This window comes from Lepidochelys kempii, chromosome 8 (genome assembly GCF_965140285.1).
Source record: "Lepidochelys kempii isolate rLepKem1 chromosome 8, rLepKem1.hap1, whole genome shotgun sequence".
Lineage (NCBI taxonomy): Eukaryota > Metazoa > Chordata > Testudines > Cheloniidae > Lepidochelys > Lepidochelys kempii.
In genome coordinates, this window is record NC_136387.1 from 89539172 (window position 1) to 89563258 (window position 24087).

At 41.8% G+C, this 24087-nt stretch overlaps 1 protein-coding gene across 3 annotated transcripts in view; it reads right to left on the reverse strand.

Moving 5' to 3' along the window:
* The window catches only part of DNAJC6 (DnaJ heat shock protein family (Hsp40) member C6), a 90679-nt gene that overhangs the window by 27675 nt on the left and 38917 nt on the right, over window positions 1-24087 (reverse strand). For 2 of the 3 annotated variants that reach the window (XM_073357429.2, XM_073357431.2), the window contains 5 exons: window positions 8652-8802; window positions 7615-7664; window positions 7346-7494; window positions 2642-2764; window positions 716-849 (listed from right to left, as the gene is read on the reverse strand). In XM_073357429.2, coding sequence (XP_073213530.1) covers window positions 716-849; window positions 2642-2764; window positions 7346-7494; window positions 7615-7664; window positions 8652-8802 — 607 coding nt within the window. Of the gene's footprint in view, window positions 1-715; window positions 850-2641; window positions 2765-7345; window positions 7495-7614; window positions 7665-8651; window positions 8803-14126; window positions 14146-24087 lie in introns of those variants that run through there. The other variant, XM_073357430.2, reaches the window with a different exon arrangement.

Genomic DNA, 24087 nt, shown 5'->3' on the forward strand with positions numbered 1-24087 from the left:
ATAATGATCTTAAACAGCACTTTTAGAAAATAAATAATGACAATTCCAAAACTTGCCAGGACACAGCAATGCTGTTTTCAGCTTAACTAGGCTAAGAATCTTGGGGGTTTAAACTTTTGTTTCTACATATTTATCACTGCATTTTTTCTGTTCACTCGGTGGGAGCCTGCCAACAGGATATTCTTCTGTTGCAACACAAACAAGATGTTTTTCACAGCAAGTTTCTGATCAGACAAACTAATTTTGGGGGAAGCTTGAAGCAATAGTAAGCCTTGTCTTAATTTTCTTTCAACCTAACGAACAAAGCCATCAGAAAAAAAAAACAAAAACAAAAAACAGACATAGCCTTCATCTATTAATCCTTGGCCACAATTTGAGGAAAAACAGCATTCACCATTCTCACTTTACACAGGGTGAGGCTAGGACACAGAGGCTAAGGAACTTGTCTGACCCTACATAGCTCTAGCAACATTAACATGCTAGGACTGGAACTCAAGCATTCCAGGCTCCAAACCCCTTGCTTAATACTTTAGACCATCATTACTCAGACTATCATGTGGCACGTGAGCAGTTCCACTGACTTCCGTGGGACTACTCACAGGAATGTTTGTAGGACCCAGGCCTGGACAGCTGAGGAGATGGGGACCACAGGCCTAAAAACAGTTATATGTTTTCAACTATGTTGAATAGTGCTTGCCCGACTAACATACTCTACCTTCTGTGGGATGGCCAGAGTCCTATTCCAGGTCTCTTTGAGTTGAGCAACTGAATAGCTGGGATTGGACTAGAGAAGAGATGACAGAAACAGAACATTGCACTGACCAGAACTGCTGATGCTGCACGACCATCCTGTCAGATAAAATGCAAGAGCACAAATCAGAGATATCCTGTTAATTGAAGGGAAAGGATAGTCTATTTTAACCCAATCCATATTTAAAAGCGCATTTCAGCAAGATTTCAATGACATGGCCATATTAGAGCTAAAGGAGGAATGCCTATAGAAACTCTTGTTTCGGCGCTTTCATTTCTAGTAATTAACATTTGAACCAGACTAAATCCAGTTGATAGAAATGGACTCAGTTATTTTACAGAAGTGCATAAAAGAGTAGTTGAGGATTCACACAAGATTTTGAGGGCTCAGAAATAACTTCTGTCTTTGTATTGGAACTTTTGCTGTGTTTTAGTAATTTGTAGTTTGTAATATTACACTACACCTGCAGATCTTGGGCTCACTGCAATCTGCTAAAGCAGGGATTTACCTTGATACAGGATTTGCCACCCCAGAACAGACTAAGGCTTAAGTATCCTGCTGAATATGGGCATGTGCTCGAAGTCAAAGGGACCACTCATGCCTTTTGAGCTTACATAGATCTCTTCTTCAGGGTTAGAGCTCTGTGTAAGCTCAAAAGCTGGTCTCTCACCAACAGAAGTTGGTCCAAAAGGTGGGTGAGGTAATATCTTCTAGTTTCTCGAATATCCTGGGACCAACATGGGTACAACATCATTACATACCTTGTGTTAAGCACTGGTTTAAAGTACCTTGCTGAAGAGGGGCCCCCATATTGGTAACCTATCTTTTGGACTTGGCTGGCTGTACAAGCTAGTTGGAGGGGGACGGACAAAGAGAAAAATGCCCTTTGACATACAAAAAATTCATTTGGGCACTAAGCAGGTCTTGGAGCTCGGTCATGTTCAAGTCTTTTAGGTTGGGAAACTACATACCTAGAGAACTTATGTGTTTCTGATTTTCACAGTAGAACTGTAGTCAAATGGAGAGTGACACTATTAGGCTTAATGTTTATCAGAAGTTTCCAGATGAAATCTGCCTAGATCATAGAAGGTTTTTACTGCCCAAAACTTGACAGCCCTGAAATGACAACCTGGGAGCCGAAAGTTAAACAGAACTCCTTCTGCATCATTATCAACCGTAAAGGTTCTACAGGCCAAAGAGTGTGATTGTGTAGGTGTCACTGACACAATCTTCAGCCTACACTGTCCTCAACATCTGTGCAATTACAGGGCCCTCAATGGGTTTGCCCAAGGCCCTGGAAACACTACGTTGTTAACAAGTCTGTTGATGTACAAGGAGAGACAGAATGTGGTTCATCTTCCTTAGCTATGCTGGCTCTGCGGGGCTAACTGGAGTAAAAGCCATCAGACTCGTTTTTCATGGAAGTTAGTAGAACTGACTCAATACTCACAGGAAGTAGATCTGAGGAGTAAAATGTCCCTCTTGTTGCAGAGAGAATTTTCAGAATAGACCCACACTTTAATGGTAGTTTTAGTTATTCTTCTTCAAGCTCTCCTCCCCCAACCAAACTAGAAACTGCATTTAAAGTTGTGACAAACCATAACACTCAAAGCAACGTCTGCTGTTGTGTCGGGCAGAAAAGATTCTCAAACATATTGCAATACATAAGATTAAAGGCATGAAGCATTTTTAGCATCAAGTTGAATTGTCTCTTTATATTTAAAAGTTTAGGTTTTTGCATACTGGCAGATTGTATAATCCTTATTCTCCTGTATGGATTTACCCTCATTGTATCCTTGTACAATGGTGCATTTTGTTGCTGGCCAGTTCCCCAGGGAAGCAAGAGTTTACAAGCAGAGATTACTCAAATGTAGCTACCGGCTGACTTACCATGCAATGGATGACACACACATTTTTGGGGTTCTGCTGTAACCAGTTGTGCATGTTCTTACATACAGCATAGAGATTATGCAGACTGGGTGCTTGTCTCATTGGCCAGCTACATTCAGATACCTAGGAGATCACATAATGAACAAACATAAAACTTCATAATCCCCTTAACTGAGACTGTTTCATAGATCTTTCCTGTCAAAAAGAGCATATCCCTTCCATACAAGGTAAGTGATGTGCTTTAAAACCCTTCAGCCTCTTTTTTCATGCAGAACTCTGCTTAATGGGGGAGGCATGAATTATGGAAGGGGCAAGAGAATATCAATTTCATATTATGAAACAAAAAAATCTTTTGTCCCTGACAATACATTTTAAAACTGTTTTGAAATATTTAGCATGCAACTTGGATCATCCTTACTAACTATTTAAAGCACTGAATTCTCTTTGCAAGGAAGAGTTGGATCAAATTGCTGTGCTTTGATTATAGTTACACTGTAATAAGTCCTGCACTAGGTCACATGGTTGACATGTTAGCAAACTGGTTCTTAAAGTTATGGCCTGGTTTTCAAGAGGAGCTGAGCATCGCCTGCTTCCACTGACTTAATGGAGTGGGATTTGAGAGACCTCCGCAACCCTGAACATCAGGCCACTAATGCCTGGACTCTTATGAGAGAGAGAGAGAGAGATCTGATTTCTACAGCAATCTTTTAATACTTTGAGTAATTCTTTGTAGAAAGGAATTGGGTAATAGTTTCTAAGATGTCAGCCAGAACATTATTCCTCAAATGCTAAGCTGTACAAACAAGCAAAGCATTTCTAGCTATCACTCATCCATATACTCTCTGAATAATACAGTTGTCTCAAGGACAATCTTTGCAGTGCTGTGCCAAGTTGCAGATTGGCTCGCCTTCCACAAACCTTTTTCTCCATTTGGCTTATTTTTAATTGAATTGCTTTTTAAAGAGGTTTCTGGCCAGAGGTAGGAAGCTACAGTACCAAGTTTCACTCTGTCTGAAGAGCAGTTTTTTCCCCAAGCAGACATTTGAATTCTACTTTAGGAATGGGGAGGGAGGGGGAGGGGTGGAGAAGAGAAGATGGTAGTTTGATTAAATCTTCCTAAATACGTGGAAGTTCCCTAGATGGATCATATAACCACTTAAAAGGAGAATGATATAAATTTGTCAAGGCAGCTTACTCAGACTGTCCATAACGTCTAAGCAATTAATTTGGGTTGTATTTAGTTTGAACCCTAATATTTGTAAGGGGATCTACAGCAAGGCCCCCTATAAGAATGTATTGTTTTCCATTGTAAGCACCTAGCAAAGTATCTGTTGCTGCAGTTAACCGTCTATAACACAAATTCTTATTTTAAAGTATGTACAATAGTTAGAAATAACCATTCTGCTCTGTAGCAGATGAGCATACATTAGGGAGTGCTCACATGAAGTGCAATGAGCATTTATTTGGCCATTCTTTTAGGTTATAATCATGCAAACTGAAATGCATTTTTTTTCCTGGACAGTTTCACATCGTGATTTTTTTAAGTGGAGTTGCTTGGACAATTAGTCCTGATTGTGTTTTGCTGTTCTCCAAGGGAAGCTGTTACTGACAATATGACCAACGACCCATGAACTAAATATCCTCTAACTAGGCCTTGACACAGCAGACTGTAAAGGCTCTGAAAAGCTGTTACCATCTATTAAGTAAATATGCATTTCCAGCAGTCCATAATTATGGATTTGCTTGGTCTGTAATCACAGGCCAGCAAGCAGATATGTAATTTGGAAATTTTTAAGTATATGTTATGTAGTTTTCTTTATTTGACATGCTACCTCAATATCATTAAGGAAATTCAATACAACATAAAAATAAGTGGAAGTTGTATACGGCTTTTGAAATATGGGGGCCTGTGGCCATGTTTATGATACTAGTGTTAGGACAGTAACATCAGCTTGTTTTTATGCATAAAATTTTTATTTTTAATTTCTCCCAGCTTCTTTGGGAAACTGCTGGAGAAGCCACTACCAGGGAAGTCACTAGAAGAATGGATTATTAAAGGACTAATGAGCATTATACTGTTCCCAGTTACATTCTTCCAGGGGCTCTACATTTTGCCTTGCTTATTTTTTAAAACTATATCCTATCTTCAGATACGGCAGCTACTTTTCCTCTTCAGAAGTCTGTGAAAGAAGAGGTGAATAAGCCAGTAGGAGGCAAAAAGGGTTATGGAAGATGAGAATTAACAGCAACTATGAATTTACAACATTTTTATATAAAAAAGATTTATTCCTCTTGAAAAAAAGGCTTAGAGAATAGGAAACTAATAATCCACTTTAAATAAAGAACAGAACAAGCAGCTACTGTGCGTGGAGGGGATTGGGAGGAACACCTCTCAGTTAGTCCTGTGCCAAAGCCTAAATGGAGAATAGTCATTCAAGGATTTTAGCTCCTTTAGGATCGATTAGTATTTTTCCATGTATACCACATCCATTGCAAGAGCACCATGGAACAATTTTACAAAATCATCTCATATATACACACACCTTATCTTTCCTGCCTGCCTAGTAGAGACAGACTATCCCAGCCCAGAACCTTAAGATGCTGCATTTTGATAAATGCTATTTATCATTTTCACCTCATGTTTTGAGGCAACAGCTAACAAAATGGCTAGTCAGTCTTAGTAGGTAACATACACAGTAGTAAATAAGAATATGAATACTATTTCCTGCCCTGCAGCATTCTTTCAATAGACAAGTACAGCAGCAATACCACTAAAATATTTTAAGTTGAGTGGCTGTAAATACAGATCCCACTGCATCTTCTATGGATACAGAAGAGTCCTGACGTTAGTTCAGTTTTTTTTGAGCACTCCTCATCTCAGCCCCATTGCCAACAAATATACCTGAATTTGTTAAGCAAAAGTGAATTAAAAGTTCCTTGATTATTTTCACCTAACAGGTTTTCCTGATTCACTGACAACATATAACACCATCACAGAAAGGCCGTTTACAAATGGAGCCTTTTTTTTAGTGATGTGCATTTTTAGCCATGGTGTGCACACAAATGTAAATGGAATGGCTACCAGCGATCTAGACAGTGGCTGCAAATAGACTTCAGTTTACTTAACAACTATAGGTCAGACTAATCTCTTGCTACACTAGCTTAAGTTTTGTAATTAATGTTGCATTTTGGTGGAAGACAGAGCTAGAAAGAAGGAAGAAGATTGCTTGTAAGAAAGTGTTTTGTTTTTTGGGTTTTTTTTTTTTTTTTAAAACCAGTTATGTCTAACCTTGCATATCTACAGGGATCTCCAAATGCTTTAAAACCTTCAAGAAATTGTAGCCCAACACTTCTGTCTGGTATCATTCTGGTTTTATAGAGGAGGAAATGAAGGCAGAAAGCATTAGTAACTTCTCAAATAATAAAAGTAGGGGCAGAGCCAGATACACAACCCATATTTAACTTCCAGATATAACTTTATTTTGTGAGGGCAGGAATATCACTGATTGCATCAAGATTTTACATAACTAGAGAGACAGTTTTGCAGCACAGAAGTATGCTGTTTTATTTTTAAAGAAAACTTCTTTAGAAGCACCTTTGTTAGGATACCTGTTCTCACCACTTTGCTTTTTTAATTCTTTCTAAGAGAGTCTGGTGAAGTGAAGTTTCCCTATGTACAGTACCAATACTGTAGGTGATTACAACGGTGACATCACACCCCATATTCTTCATAGAAATATGGTTGAGATATACTTTATGTAAGATGGCTCATGTAAGGTATCAATGGAAAGGTTATAATTTACTGAATGTGATTTTCCGATTTGTATACATGTATGAGCTTGCGCTGTGCAGATCTTTCTATACAGCGCAAGACAGTATTATTTTGGGTTTATTCCCCAAACGGGGTGTGCACGTGAATGCTGGGTGAATCCTCTCACACAGAGTGGACTTCAGTCTGTGTCTGCAGCTGGGTGTGGCCCTACCTGTGTGCGTTGCAAGAGGCCGGAGAGCCTAATTCAGCAAAACAGGGAAGGGAATCCAGGCTGGTGGAGGAGGAGGGGCTCAGTGGAACCCCAGTACATGAGGGGGCATCCCAGAAGGAGGGGGTCTAACCCAACACAACTACCCTCTGCTTTTCAGGCCTTCAACAAAATTAGCACCCGAGTATTATGCTGTTAGGCAGTCATGCAGATGGGAGCTACTTTCATTCATACACACTACAATTTTAAAGAGTTGTGCAACTCAGTCAGTATATAAAACTTAGTGTTAATAGACTGATAAGTCATTCTCTTAGAAAATTTTCTGAAAAAGTGCTTATTCCTCACTCCTCTGCAGCAGTTTCTAGCAGCTGTACAGGAGTCACGAGTAGCATAGCGGCAACTTAAGTACCCCTACAGTCCCTCCCATTGCAAGCTCCAGTGCAGGTACATGCCATAGCACAGAGCCCTCAAGGGCGGCTTTAACTTATGCCAGGGGCTGTTTGAGGCCCTATAGTAGGCCAGAATCCAGGGAGTGAAATGGGCATTTAAAGCCACCTTTGGTCCCCATCTCCCTGAGCCTTCTGTGCTCTGCCTCTTAGGAGGCACAGAACCTGCCCCCTTTGTTTTGTAAGAACTCTGAGTGAGATTGCTTCAGAGACCTCTTGCTGACTGTCCTCCAAAGTTTGTGATCCTGGGCTTTGGTATCCCAGAAGAAAGCACTTACCCGGTTATGAAACTTGGCACTACGATAAGACTTCTGTGACAAATTGAAGACCGTGTAGTGGTCAGGATGTCGTGAATCTAAGAACGTTCGCACATCTTCAATGTGATTCCTGAACCCCAGTTCAACCCCTTCAGCAGGAAAAGACATAACTGTCAAGACCAAACACACACAAGAGTGAGTATGGACCACAACAGGGTTCAGAAGTTGGTTCATAAACACTGAGTACTGCAGACAGCATGATTTCATTTACACAAGTGACTGACACTTACCAATGATTCTTGAGGTAACGTAAGAAATATCTAGCTCTCCCTTGGCGTAACTAAAGAAAAGAAAGCAGGGAAGACACTTGTTAACATAGACACCTATATACAGAAGCCAAGACAACAATGTTTCTCCACGAAGACTCACTTCAGATTAGGAATGGATAACAAGGGGCGACAAACTACTTAGTAGTACATTTGGAAGTTAAGTCTAAACAAGACAGAATCAGAGAGTTTTAAAATATTGCTTTCCAACAATGGACTAAACAACCCTCTCTTTTTTATATACCCAGTTGTCTTTACACCATTGTCTACTTTTTGTCAAAAAGAACACCCTCCACTTTATCATCAGCTGCCTTGACTCCAATTTCTAATGGAAATTTTTCAGCAACCTGAACAGTCAGTCACTTCCACAGACACCTGAAAGCCACTCCTAAGATCATGAACAATTGCTCTGCCACCTCAGAGTTATTCCAGAATAGACAGTGTGCACCACAAGGCGGCACCAGAGCACAGTGCCTAGTTGAGATGCAGTCAGCTGCAGTGATCAACAGCGTACAACAAGTCAACAAAATTTTCTTAAAAGGTAGTGGTCAAGAATGGATTTAAGGATGGGAACAATAAGGGGGGCTAAATAGGATGGGTGAATCAGTCAGTCGGGAGAATCGGTATTTAAAGACAAAAACGTAGGGTAGAAGTGGGATCGCATAAGGGATATAGAGGTAAGAGTAGTGAAGAGAGACTTGGAGAAGAGAATGGATAGGAAAGGCCCATCCCAATGTTCAGGATCTCTGACATTCATTCATCCCAAGGTTACAAATCTTGCTTTAGTGGCCTTAGCTTCATTTAAACCATATACCCAATTATAAGACCGATTCATTCATAAAAGTCACATCAAACAAATAAAAGAAAAGCTTTCTAGATAACCTGGAAAAAGACCAGTTTCTTTTTCCAATGCCAGTTAAGAACAAAGTTTCCTTCCCACTAACATCCTGGAGCTACAGTTTTTGTTTTACCTGTACTGAGAGGCTTTGGTTGTACTATACCTGGCAACAGATTGCATAACTTTTGAAGAGGTGTCTTTTAGGGTGTCCTTAAGGTTATCCTTCAAGTTGCTGAAGAGTCGCCCTGCTCCTCCTTTCACCATGTCTAGTAAGCCTCCCCCATAGGTGGATTCCATGTCTGGCGATGATGCCCCTTTAAAAAAAAAAAAAGGCTACAGATGTCACTCATTCAGAACAAAGAGCATGCTGCCAACAGGCACTCTGCTTTAGCCTCATGGTAACACAGCCGAGTGCTTTGCTTAAGATCAGGAAACAGGCTACTCTCACTGGTCTCCAGCTAAATATCGATTTTCAGAGTTGTGGAAGCACTCCTGCTGGCCAAGGTGAAGATGTTTAGAAGTTGCTAGCGTTGCGTGCAAGGCATCAGGTTGACAGTCTATAGCAGGGGTGGCCAAACTGTGCCTCTTTTGCAGTTACACTGCAGCTCCCGAAGCCTCCCAGAGATCCACCCCACCATTCTCCACCTACCATTTGGGGGGGGGTGGGAGGGGTAGCTGCTAAGGGCTTCTGCCCTGCGGCAGGGTGGGGCTAGGGGCTTCTGCCAGAGACAACTGCCAACTGTAAAGGGGCGGGAGGGGGGCACAATTTGAATGTTCAGTCCTCCCAACAGCTTGAGACATACACCCCCAGGCACACTCCCCCTCTTTCCCCCCATGGCCCCTCCCTTCAGCTCCCAGGTGTTAGCTCTGCATGGAGAGGCAGCAGCAAACACCTGGGAGCTGCAGGGAGGGGTCATTAATTTAGCTCCTTGGGGAGAGGCAGCAAGAAAAGTAGTTGAAGCCCTGAGCCCCAGCAGGTGCCACCCGCAGGGCTGAAGTTTGGCCTCCCCTGGTCTATAGAATTGGCACAGTAGGGGCAAGAGCAGAACAAGCTAGGCTACTTTTTGCCTTAACCCAGCCTCAGGATACAAGCAGAATTCAGTTTCCATTAAGGTTGCCCTTCCTATAACTGACTTCTCTACCATGAAATCTCTTTCAGACAGGCTAAAATATTTATTAGACAGCAACTCTTATCACAGCGGACGTGGTCACGAGCCTGAATGCATTTCAGAAGTCACAGGCTCTGTCTCCCAGTTATCAATCCCTGAACATCTAGTCTCCTAGGAGAAATACAAACCAATAACTTTCCTATTCTCTGCCTTCCACCCTCCCAATACATGCAACATGCAAGAGGGGAGATAGTCGGCATCCCATTTCACAGACAGGGTATCTTAGGAATGGAGATTGTCATGGGGTTACATGTTCCTGGCAATATACATTGTCAATAGGCAAGACAGGCTTGTCAATTTTACTGAGGGACGGCAAGACCATATTTGTGGGTCTTTTAAGCCATATATGTTTGTTCAGCAGCTTGCATAGTGGGCCCTGGACTAGATTGGGGCATTAATGTAATGTAAATAATAAGAAGAGGCATGTCTTCACAGTTGTGATTTAATGCTGTGATAAAGTGAATGTTCAAGAACAAAACAAGACAGAGTATTAGCATGGTAGGATGCAATGTGTTCTTATACACAGTATGTCCTTCATTGCACAAATAAAATAAGTGATTTGATGTTTATTTTTGTTGTAATCCTCAATAATTAAGTTGTGAAAAGCTTTGTTATAGATGCAGAATCTCTGTTAATTTCCAGCTGAAAGTATTGTTCTGGAAGTGACTTCCAATTGTGTTACAGATTGCAGTACACGGGTTCTTTTATTTCATTCTGCAACTGAACTGCAAAGCATCAGTCTAGCAAAAGATTTAAAAATCCTTTGATTATCTATAATTAAGGCTACGTTTTAGTCACAGACAGTAAACAAAAATTCACAGCCAGTGATCTGTCCATGACTAGTATTATATACCCCGACTAAATCTTGGGGAGGAGGGAATAGCCTAAGGGGTGTCGCGGGTGCTGTAGGTGTTGACACAGCCTTGTCGCTAAAAGTTGCGTAGTGTAGACAAGCCCTTAGTGTCCTAACCACTATCTACAAAACTCTGTTCTGTAGATGAAGAAATCATCAATAGAACTTCAGCTGTACTGTACCTACAGTTCAACTTCCATTTAAAAAGAGAAGAGAGCAGAATGTTTGAGGAAGGAATTAAGCAGATTTAAAAAAAAAAAAAAAAAAAAAAAAAAGCTACCCAACAACTTAGATCCAATTGATAATCTCTGCTAAAACTCCACTTAATTATGGTTTTCAAAACTGTTAATTAGAAGACTAATCAGTAGCCCTGGTGCAGTTCTAATGGAGACAATCAACAACCAAGGATCATAGCTGCGTTTAAGGGCACACCTCTCAATATAAGCTGCTCTCTGAATACTCGAGGGAATGATTCAGAACCTAACATACAGCTCAACAGATGGACACATGCTTGGTAGGGACGCACAGTTTGTGGCATAATGTTCTTTCAGCATTCGAAAGAATCTCTATTTATGGGGGGGAAGAAAACTAGAATACAAGATCATTCATATTTGGCAATAAGCATCCTTCTTAATATGTGAAGACAGCAGGCACATTTTGCAGTGTTGTTTGCACAGACTGTACATTACCAGGGTGGGGAACTAGGCTGCTGCACAAGACCATGAGATTCCTTCCCCCACTCAAGACCAATTGCATTGCAAGTGCCCATTTGCTTGTGCTTTAACAATACTAGAATGATTAATTAAAGCTCATAAACATAGATGTGAAATTCAGTGTTAAAATCTAGTAACATTTTATTCTACAATGTTAGGAGTGTGCAAGTGTATCTTCATAAAAATACACCCCTGCAAGTTAGACTGGTAGGGGTATCGCACCCGGCCTTCAATCCAATATTCTGCACATTTACTCATAGCAATCCAGTTAACTTTGACCTGGTGTTAAATTACTGTCTGGTGATCTTATCCTTGTTTGTGAAGAACCGATTCTTGCAGAGTATGAGATTTTTGTTCTGTATGCAACAGGAAACCTTTACTAATTCAATTATTGGATAGTCACTGAAAAGCTTAAGTATTTTAGAGAGATTGTCACTTTTGACAGCTTCTAGCTCTTTATAATTTGGTCATTATTTGCGATACAAGTTTTAGTCAAGGTATTTTGCAAACCATGACTTTTTACTTTTCCTAATAATGATGAAACTTTTAATAGTGTTTTTAATGCAAGTGTGATGTGAAATGCTAGTGAAACAGAAGCTAACATGCCTCCCCTTTAAAAAAAAAAAAATTGCATTAGCAATGACAATTCACCCCCCCCCCATCTTCTCACTTTTAAGATTTCCACATTAGTGGCTCAGACTGGTAAAGTGACAGTTTGGTTCATTTAGTTGACAAGTTCAAACATTCGTCTGTCAGAGAGAGAGAGAAAAAAAAATCCATTCATTTTCAACAGGCAAACTCTCATTTTGAAGACACCATGCGCCCATATGACCAGGCATACGTACCAGCTATTCATCATATAGCACTGCTACAGTTATAGGCACCTTACCATATGGGATAGCAGCCACTCCTAGATTCACCTACAAAAAGGGGTGCCATTGTTCCTTTTAAATTTCTGCTCATTGCATCAGGTGTCTGCTTGGTTCTTGTCCTAGATAATCCCCGTGTGATAACCAACTAAAACGGATAAACCCCCATTCAGATCGCCCTCTCTGCTCCCCCCGAAAAAAGTTTAAGATGTGCTGCTGCTCCTGGCAGTGTCCTTTACAGTCACTTACAATAAGGCAAGGCACTCAGAATGCTATAGAACAGTTAAAGATATGAAAATCAGTGCAAAGTCAAATAAAAGGGAGCCTTCTAAAAAGAGTGGGCGCTCATGCAGGAGTGGACTGACTGCAATTGAAAAGGTGGACAAAGACATTTAAAAAGGGGGAACAGTTCTGCGCCCTGGATGCCTCACAGAAATACAAAACACAACTCCTGGAATACTGGTGCCCATTTTTGGCTGGGATGCTGAAGTTGCATCATACTGGGGAACCAACATAGATCCCTAGCCCAGCGTTTTCTCTTAGATGGCACCAAACTGGTGCCGGGGATCACAGGGAAAGCTCCATGACCCTAAATCAATTCCATCTCACCACTGCAAATATGCTGCTGTGGGTAAAGAGATGGGCAGCGCCTTGAAACTCACCTTCTTGCCTCGCTCCTGATACAGCATCTAAATATAGCTGGCCACAGGAGCCATCTGTGTACAGGATTAAAGGTGCAGGAAGCAGTGCCCTATTCCACGCTTTCTGCTTCTACTCTCACACTATCCCATTTTACTGTGAGAGCAGGTGTCCCAGCCTCCAGATAACACCAATGGACCTCCCCAGGCATCAAGCAGCAGATATCCTTTGGGGAGGGAAGGGACAGGAGGAGCAACAGAGGAGAAGACCAAAGAAGAACAATTAATTCAAAGTGGAAGGAAGACAAGAGGAGAAAGAGATCTGAGTCAGAAGGGAAGAAAAGGAACAGACAGAGTGCTATTGAACCACAGCCTGGCATAACGGGATAGACTGGAGGAGCAATGGCCTAATGGATGGAGGCCTGAGCCCTATTCCCAGCTCAGCCACAGATTTCCTCAGTGACTTTGGGCAAGTCATTTAATCTACCCTGTGCCTCAGTTCCCCCATCTGTAAAATGGGGAATACCACCACCTCAGAGGCATGAGGAGGATAAAAGCCATTAATGACCAAGGAGCACTGATGCTACAGTGAGGAGGGCCACCTAAGTACCTAGACAGCGAGGTCTCTCCAACAGCAACACAAGGGTTAGGAACTACTGCCCTTCACTCACCTTTAAACTTCTTCTCTTTCAAGTTTCAATTCCTTTATGATCAGTCTTATCTTGCTTATGCTCCTCTAGAGCCATTTAATTATTGGTCTCTCTCCAGAAGAGGAAGAAGTCTTAAGAGTGAAAAACGACAACAGGCCCACAGCAGGTTAGCTAAACCTATTGTGCAAAGGTCACTGCTAGAGCTGGGACTAGAATCAGAGCTGCTGGTTCCAATGCCGTGCGCTACATACGAGACTACATCCTCCCTGAACGCTGGGTTCTTAGAAACACTTCTTATACAGTGTGTTTGCAGACAGATACTAGGAGAGTGACCGAGAGGATAGAGAGAGATGAGTTGCCTATATTTTGACAGGAAGCTTCCACAAGCATGTCACCTCAGCCTGTGAGAAACCCAGTGTGCTAGGACGCATGTGCTGGCAGCAACAGGTGCAGGGCTAGGACACTTTCCCATTTCAGTAAGGGCTTTTTCTTATACCTTAGGAAGGAAACAAAAAGCCATTAAGCAAACAAGCATTTAAAATGCACTTTGCAAACTTCCAAGAGCTAGTCTGAATATTAACGTTGATAGGACAGTATTTAACTTGAAGTGGGGGGTGAAGGCAGACATGCAAAGTCAGGAAATTAAGCCAGATAAGACCCTTCATTCAGACAACTCACAAACCAAGGCAAAGGCAAACAGAAGTACACAGAAAGAAAGCAAAGGAATCAGTCTTACTTCAGCTTACCAAGATCATTAGGGTCTTCTCCATAGCACAGCTCCCAGTCCAGGAACATTTTTCTTCCCTGCACTCTTGCACATGCTCTCTGCTCCCTTTTGAGAGAGACTGAATAGTCACCAAGCCTCCAGGGCTAACCCCACCCTGCTCTCTTGCAGATTCCTGCAAGAAGAGCAGACAGCTGTGGTCCTGGTAGCAAGTTAACCCTTTCTCACTCACTTCCTCCAAAGAATCAGGAGTGTTTTCCCTCCTGGTGCAATGTGGTCCATTTCAGAATAGGAGGGGAGGGATCTTTGGGGCTTTATAAAAATTACATAATACCCATGGATAAGCAATCACTCTCAGGAATAATTTAGTATTAGCAGTATCCAAAGAGGGAGTTACTTTACCAGAAGCACAGACATAGTCACCTTAATTGTGTCTTAAATATCATGGCAAAACTTTAACAAAGGAGCTCCCAGGAGTATGCTCCAGTGCCGTATGCTGAGAAAAAATATCTTCCTGTTTCCCCTAGTGGTGGTGACTCCTGTAAATTGATGGCAGAGTATATGTTAAATTTACTGTGGCAATAAAATAGAATATAACTTAAGTCAGAGCAGGAACTACAGATCAGTTCAAATATTAAAAAAATGGAAGATTTCCATTTTCTTCTATATATCAGTGCTGCTTTCATTCTGAAAGTATTAAATGCTCTAATGAATATACAGGGTTCCATGACAGAAGTCTGACACCATACTTAAAGGAGCTCAGCTAGTTCTTCTACTGACTTTGCACAGATACTTCAGTTCCCTGACCATTTCCAAATTTCTGGCTCTTTATGCCACATATTCCCCCAAAGTACTTCACTTTGCAGATCTTGGAATTGTTTTTTCCTTAAATCATTACCATGGCAGCGTCAGGGATGTAATTTCGTTTTGTTTTTAAAACATACAAAAACTTCTATAATTATGATCCAGCACTTTTCTTCAACATTAAGCTACACAACAGCTCTGTGATATAGGCAAAAAGGGGTCTAATCCTGCATTCCCTGAGCCCCCAGAGCTACCAATAAAGCCAGTGAAGTTTCCGAGTGCTTCACTATTATCCCCATTTTTACAGAAGGGGGAAAGTTAAATTATGACTTGTTCAAGGCCAGAGTGTCAATGGAGATTAGAACTGAGGATTTCCTAATTCACTTCTTTCCTTAGACTATGATGAGTCTTGACGCTATCTTCCATGCTTATCACTTAGTGCCTTTCATCAGAGGATCTCAAGTCATTTTAAAAACATTAATGGAAAGATACAAACCCACACTTAAATTGTGAAGGTGATTGGTATTTCTAAAGGACACTTCTCTGCACAGGTGACTCCTTTCAGCCACTGATAATGGATAATATTAAGAGCTGCAAGTGCTGCATTCGTTAAATATACTTGCAAGAGTAGCCATCAAAATCTAACAAGTGTTAGAGATAATCCTTTACCCATGCCTACTTGTAACTGCAAATTGGAGGTGATCAGTTATATGCTGTGCACCTCCGAGATTCATCTAATTTAAAAGAGACACTTAAAGCACTAAAGTGCATGGTAGTTTTATAAATGGAACTCACTCACATTGATGAAAGTTACCTGCATAAATCTATCAGGCAGCCAGGAAAGATTAGACCCTAGAAAACCTGCTTCTAAAGAATTAGAAAATTTGAAAGAAGAAATATTTAAGCTATAGCTTTGGCTCATTTGATCCAGCTGCCCTTTTAATTTTTGTGTTAGATTTTCAGTATTGTTAGATTCCCTAGAATCCTTCAAGTACAGGTTTACAAAAATTAAAACATGTATTGCTATTATAAAGCAATACCTGAGGTGCTCAGTCCCTCTCAGAAACATAGCCCATGAGCAAGATGTGCTCTGACAGAGTAGATCAGCAGAACTCAGTAATCAACTCCAAAGGTTTCATTCCTGTAGTTCTAGTAAATATCAAGACTTGCAAAGTGAACTTTGAAAATTGTACAACTTTTGCAGCTCTGTGATGTAGCAGCTTAGCAATGTTGCAGGGGCAGTCAGCTAACAAGCCAACAGCCTGTGGTTGCTCTGCCGTGACTGTATACAGCAGAAGAAAGAGGTTTGTTGCACGGTGGTCTAGTGCAGTGTTTCCCAAAGTAAAGTAGAGAGTGTACCCCTGACCCCCACCCTGGAGTGGAGGTGGGGGGGAGGGCACAGAGATGTCTCAATTGTTCTCCAGAGACTCAGCTTTCTTTAGAAAGAGTCTCTAGTTATTAAGGTTGCAAAGAAAACCTCAAAAAAGTGACCTGAGTGGAAGTAATGCAGTGATGTCCACTCGGGTCTGCAGACAGGCTGAGAAACAATTGTGCTGCACTGTGACCTGCCTCATTTTTCCCCATGCGCGCTAACTCAAATGCCGATGATACTGTACAATGTAAACACTGTTGATGTTCCATTGCTGGTCTAGGAATGCAAGAAGATCTACACTGAGGGATCCCTCCTTTTGGGTAGGCCTTTACAGCACAAGCGGGAGCGCAACTGGTTACATTCTCCTGAAGTGGGGCTCCACTTTCAAAATTTTGAGAAATACTGGTTGAGTGGATAATGCATTGGATTTGGAGTCAGGAGACCTGGAGGTCTATATCCAGCTCTCCCACTGATCTGCCACGTGACCTTGGGCAAGTCACTATCTGTGACAACTCTCTGCCTCTCACCCTTTGTTTTCTCCATTTTGGTTGTAATCCCTTTGGGACAGGGATACAGTATTTGTTTTTACAATGGCTAGCATGATGAGTTCCAGTCTTGGTGGGGCATCTAGGTCCTACTGTAACACAAATAGGTAAAAAGAACGAGTACTTGTGGCACCTTAAAGGTAAACAAATTTATTTGAACATAAGCTTTCATGGGCTAAAACCCACTTCATTGAATGCATGGAGTGGAAAATACAGTAGGAAGATATAGATATATGTATCTACACAGAGAGCATGAAAAAATGGGTGTTGCCATACCAACTATAACAAGAGTAATCAGTTAAGGTGGGCTATTAGCAGCAGGAGAAAAAAAGCCTTTTGTAGTGATAATCAGGACGGCCCATTTCCAACAGTTGACAAGAAGATGCGAGTAATAGTAGGGGGAAAAAATAAGCATGGGGAAATACCTATTACACAAAGTAAAACTAAGGGAATACAGCCTTTGACGAAGCACAATTGTTGTTAATTTTGATCAGAGAGAGGGTTCTAACTGAAAGTTTTGATTAGCTGCAAAGTAAATGACTTTTCTGGGTACTGTTCTAGAGAAAGAGTTATAAAAGGCAGTGACTTATCATATTTCTTGGCATTAACACTTGTTTATGTGTTAACACTTGTTTATGTGTTATGAAGTTACAGTCTACATCTATCAAAGCACAGATGCATTCTCTCAGACATTCATCTAGAAAATAACCAGTATATTGCTGGAGCATAGTTCTATGTAAAATGGCCATACATTAAGATCATCACCCAACTATTCCTTTATCAGTAAACATTCACACTTTTTTGAAGGTTGCAAGTGAGACAATTCTCTCGGACAGTGGTTTTCAACCAGTGGTCTGCAGACCTCTGGGGGTCCACAGATTGTGTGTTGGATTTCCAAAGGGGAAATCTGCACCTCTATTTGACATTTTTTAGGGGTCAGCAAATGAAAACAAGTTGAAAAACCACTGCTGTAGGAAGCTGGTAACATAACCAATTTACCTCTATGCTACACCCCATTCTCTCCTCCCTCTCAAACCCAAAGTCAGGAATAAACAAGGAAAAAGACTTATCTGACTTGTCTGATCATGTCCATTTCCCTTCATAATGCAGAATGAGAGTCCACCAAGTCAATGACAAGTCGGTGATTACAAATATAAGAATTGCCATTCTGGGTCACCCCAGTATCCCGTTTCCAACAATGACCAGTACCAGAGCTTCAGGGGAAATGTACAGAACAGGGCAGTTTGAGTGATCCACCCCATCTTCCCCGATGGGCTTCTGGCAGCCAGAGGTGTAGGGTCACCCCAAGCATGGGGTTGCATCCTTGCCAATCTTGGCTAATAACCATTGATGGATCTATCCTCCATAAACTTATCTAGTTCTATTCTGAACCCATTTATACTTCTGTCCATCACAACATACCATGGCAATGAGTTCCAAAAGCTAATTGTGCATTGTGTGAAAAAGTACTTCCTCATGTTTGTATTAAAACTGCTGCCGATTAATTTCATCAGGTGATCCCTAGTTTTTGTATTGTAAATAATACTTCTCTATTCACTTTTTCCACACCAATCATGATTTTATAGCCCTCTATCGTATCCCCCCTTAGTCGTCTCTTTTCTAAGCTGAACAGCCCTAATCTTTGTAGTCTCTCCTCATATGGAAGCCATTTCATACCCTTGATCATCTTTGTTGCCCTTCTTTGAACTTTTTCCAGTTCTATTATATCCTTTTTGAGATGGGACAATCAGAACTGGAGAGAGTAGTCAAGGTGTGGGCACAGCACATCCTGATATTAAACAGAAATTATATTTGATCTTAGATGAAAGTGTGTGGGAGGAGGTTGGGGGAGAAATAAAGGATGTGCAGGCACAATCTAAAAATGGATCCCTAATCACAATTTTGTCTTAAATTCCTACACGATGGTGGTTTATAATTAATATATGATGGCACCAGCACCCCCTAAGCATGTTAGTTTTATTGTGGTAAGTCATTTATACTTATTCCTGCTAACTTAGTCCTTCAAAAAAGGTTAATTACACATCAAAGCACCAGCCTGTGAGTATTACATATTAGGCATCAGTAGAGTGCTGATTCTGGTATGTATATGCTCACGACTGAACCTTCAGCTTCTGAAAAGCTAGTGTGAAGTAATGTTTTCTTCACTGGACCAAGGAGTAAAATTGTATTTTTTCATGCTTTTAGCCTCAGTCAATAAGCATATAATGGTTTCCGATACATTTTAGCTGTTAAATAAATTTAAAACACAAAATAAATTTGGATATCCCAAAATACACAGAGCGACAGCAGTGTATAAATTCTATAGTCACCATGACATGGGTGAGATGAGATTTGAGGTGGTGGAAAGAATTGCAAACTACTGAGGCAAATTCAAGGGACAACTCAGAAAGAGCAAAGATATTGCAGGTAAAATAAAAGAATTTGTAATTGAAATTAGATTCCTCATTGGCAACAAGACGACACAAACTGAAGAAAAGCTAAAATTACATATATATTTAAGAGGGGATCAAGGAGTGATAGCGCATACCCGTATATCTAAGCTTAGATGAGGAAAGTTTCTGTAGTCACTGATTAGAGACAAAACAAAATATCTGGAAAAGTACAGACTGGGAAAAGACAGCATGGATTAATAAGAAATCATGACTACATCTGATAAGATCCCCACAGTGACAATAAAACACAGGAGTAAAGCAGTAGACACTTCACTGAGATTTCAAGAAAGTTTTTAATGTTATGCTGTACAGATAACTAGCAAGGTTTATAAAATGTACTGAAAATCCAAATTTAAAACAAGGTCTTTGTAACAGGTTAGTGCTCACTGGGTACAACTTGGGTAAGACTAGGCACATGGCAGAGAACTTTGTTACATCCACTTTTCACGCATACTTTACATCACCAGGTGTAAAGATGTCACACAGTATACATCTGCTGTATTGACTCCCTGAGAAGGGAGACTGGAGCATCTGCGTGCGTGTCAGGAATGAGGCCCTGCAGCTGCATCTGTCCATTCATCAGGCAGTCAATGAGCACAGTAGGGCAACAGCAGAACAACCTGATTGGCTAAGGCAGTCAGGTGGCTTGCTCTTCAGCAAAGCAGTGGCACAGGATCAGGGCTACTCCATGCACACACCTGTGAATTCTCTGCCTCCCTATGCTCATCTCATCCCAACCCCTGCTCCTGCCTAGATGTGCCCTGCACCCAATCACACTCCAGTCCTGCCTTTGCTGTCTCCAGATAATCTGATTCTACCCTTCAGCTTTGATGCCTGGTGCTGACTCGGTCTCAAACCTTGCCTCTGGCATTTGGACTCTGACCACTAGGCCTGACAATGAGACAAAGTACCTTAGACATGGACAAATGAAAACTTAAACACTAGGTAAAAAAAGACCAGTATTCAGACACTAACTCAAGAAAGGGAATGGGGCAGGGAAGATGCCACCAAGCAGGAACTTGAAGTTCAATTTTAATATTAGCCAATGGTTAAGAAAATCAAGTATACACTGAGATGTATAGAGATGATTAGATCACAAATCCCATGAGATTATAACAGTGTTAAAACAGCTGGCACTCCTTCATCTGGAGAATTGTGCACCGTTTGGCCATTTTACAATAATCATCTTGAAGACAGCAAAGTTTAAAGACAGAAGAATAAAGGGTCTTGAGTATAGGGGGAAGCTAAATTCATTAGAAGAGGGTTGATAGTACAGGGTAATGATTGAGGTGCACGCAGCTCACCAACTACTGAATGGAAAGGAAATGCTCCTTCACTAAGCTGTTAAAGAGTCTTCAGCTATCCTTCAATGCCTCATTGTCAGGAGACTGGGTCACAGGTGGCCAAGAGGGTTTTTAAGTGGCTGAGGAGCCCAATTCTTGCCCTGCAGATTTTCCCACAGAGTGACAGGGTCAGGAACATAAAAAAAGATACAGAATAATTTTTTTCTAAGTAGGTAATTAGTATAAGAAACAGACAAAGTGGCAGTAATAGAAACTGCATAAAGAATGCTAGACGGGAGGGTGACACACTACAGGATACAAACACTGGCTGAGAAGGTCGAGGGGTCAGTATGAGCTGCAGGCTCTTCTGTAATGTGATGAATGTACCCAATCTGTATAACTGTCTATGAGTGTATTTGAAAGTTTTATAATTAAATGTGTACCTGGCTAAAGAGAATAATCATGCACGGTCATTGTAGGAGGTCTGATGGGATTCACGGACGTCAATGAGAAACTGAATTCTAGCAACATGCTACTGTTCGCATATGTTAAGGCTGCCTCCAACGTACACTACCCCATTTTACTGAAGAACAGCATTTTAAGCCCTTCCTACACTCTTAAGGCCTGAATTCCTCTCTTTTCCTGAATGTACAACCACATTCTTCCTCTATTTCAGATTCACAGCCTTTCAGCAACTGAAGCATACCGGTGTCATAGAATCATAGGACTGGAAGGGACCTTGAGAGGTCATCTAGTCCAGTCTTCTGCATACATGGCAGGACTAAGTATTATCTAGACCATTCCTGACAGGTGTTTGTCTAGCTTGCTCTTAAAAATTTCCAATGATGGAGATTCCACAACCTCCCGAGGCAATTTATTCTAGTGCTTAACCACTCTGACAGGGAGTTTTTCCTAATGTCCAACCTAAACCGCCCTTGCTGCAATTTAAGCACATTGCTAATTTACATGACAAATGTGTGGGTCTATCATGTAGCACCACACTGGCGATTCAGCCCTTAACTACCGCACACTGAAGCAGGAAGGTGTTTGCTGCATTGTGCTAAGTTTTAACCAGGTCAGCGGATTTCCCTCTGTGTTTTAGCCAGTGATGTGGCCTGTAAGTAACACTACACATACTTCAGTTACAGTGAAGCCACCCACATATACAAACACATACACACAATCTATTTCATGCAATATAGCCAAGATTCCAAATTGGTTTGGAAGCAGCAAACTGAAGGGGTGTAGGCACAGTACTCACCAGGCTAGGTCTCTGGTAGGGCAGCTCTCAAGTTAGGCCATGTCTACACTTGCACACTTCCCTGGCTACTTTTCCATGTACTGCTAGCCCGTGTATTTTGTGCCTGCACCAAGTGTCCACGTACGCTGTGCTGGGGCACAAGTATAGACTGGGTACAGGCATATTTCCACATACACATTGCTCCTTTTCAGGACCTGACGATAGCATCACCATTTCAGGGACAGTGTCCCAGAATCCTCTGCATCACTGGAGACACTCTGGGAACTGCCTTGCTGTGTGTTGCTGGTACTGTATGCCACCTTCACACATTTTGCAACGGCAGCTCCCAGTTCTCTCTCCCCTCTGCCAAACTGCATTGGAAGACATCAAGCAAGTCCAGAATTATGTCATTCTGCTACTGCTCGTGGGACAAATGTTCATGTGGTCCAGTACTGGCTGCTGGATGGAATGGGTCTAGAAATATTTGAGATGCCAAAAACGCCTGACCAAAGGGCTGAATGATAATCCACTGCAGTCCCACAGAACAGATATCTTCAATGCTGGGATTGCAATAGTATGCCCATAGGTGGACCGCTGTTTCTGGTCCTGAAGAACCAGCACAGTGTGGTGGGACCACATTATCTTGGAGTCCTGGGATGATGACCGGTAGCTGCGTAACTTCCAAATGAGAAAACAGACCTTCACGGAGCTGTGCAAGCAGCCTGCACCAACACTCCAGTGCAAGCCCACTCATTCTTGGAAATGCATACCACTCCAGAAGCAGGTAGTGACTGCCCCTCGGAAGCTGGCAACACCTGACAGCTACCGGTCAGTTCCAACCATTTTGGGGCTGGGAAGTCAACTGTTGGGATGGTGGATGTGCAGGCTGGCTATATTGTCCATACTGTAATCTATCCACAGGTGGTTACCATAACTGAAGTCCCTGAATTATAGTGGGATTTCTGAGGATGGGTGGGAGGGCAGTTCTGAACCATGCAGGGGGCAATCCCAGTACTTTGCCCCCTGAAGGGAGCCGGTGAATATGTGAACCAAAAATGTTACTGTGCATTTCTTCTCCAAGGCTTAGTGGGCCTCGGGTTAGTTCATGAACACCAGTGCTGGACACCTGTGAAAGGTCCATGATGCCAGGAGCTCAGGATTGTATTGAGGGGGGAAAAGGAACTCCATTGCCCAGAAACTATGTGGTTATATGTAGTGTTTCTGTGCCAACAGTTATTTTGGGAGACCCCACATACCCAGTCCTAACATGGCTCATGCAGCTGTATCCCAACATCACCAACCTAAGAAAAAGGGACTTGAACTACCGACTGAGTAGCTGCAGAATTGTGTTGAAGTGCACCTTTGGGCATCTGCAAGCTCATTGGCGAAGCCTGCAGATGCACGTGAATGCCATTGTAGCCAGCACAGTTCACATTATCATGGCATGCCAGGGCTTGCATAACACTTGCGATGCTAAAGGGGAATACTTCCAGAGCAAGTGGGCACAGGACAGATCTGGTTTTCAAAATCTATAGTCAGCTGGATCCCTCCCTCGTGCACACTGCTCCTGGTTCCTGGAAATTCATGATGCTATTTGCTCACACATTGTGGATCAGTGTGCAGCCAGAGTGTGACGCGATGGTGCTGCTGGAAAAACCCAATCAAACATTGCTACATAATGGTGTTGTGATAAACCTCAGTGGGTTTTGATCCCCTGCAGATGACGTTAATGTACTAACTGAAAGCAGGTAATTGGGCGGGGGGCCTGCAAGGTTAACACCTTTGGCGGGGTTTTGTGCCATGGAGAGTATATATGTACTTTCATGCCATCATTGAGCAATGGTTTTTGTTATAGGGTAACAGCTCTGTTTCAGGGTGCTTTATGGGGAGCACTGAAGCATTGTTAAAGTTATTTAAAAACAGTTCTGCAAGGTTTGCAGAGGGGCTTCACACATTCCTTCCTCTCAGTGTTTTCTGATACCGCTGCTCATAGCGCTTATCCTAGAATCACAGAACTGTAGGACTCAAAGCAACCTCAACAGGTCATCTAGTCTAGCCTCCTGCACTGAGGCAGGACTCAGAGTTATCTATACACCCTTGGCAGGTGTTTGTCTAACCTGTTCTTTAAAACCTCCAATGATGGAGATCCCACAACCTGCAAAGGTAATTTGCTCTATTGCTTGACTACTGTTACAATTAGGACATTTCCTATCCTGTCCTCAGTGATTAAGGACAACAGTTTATCACCCTCTTCCTTATAACCACCTTTTACATACTTATGTAGAC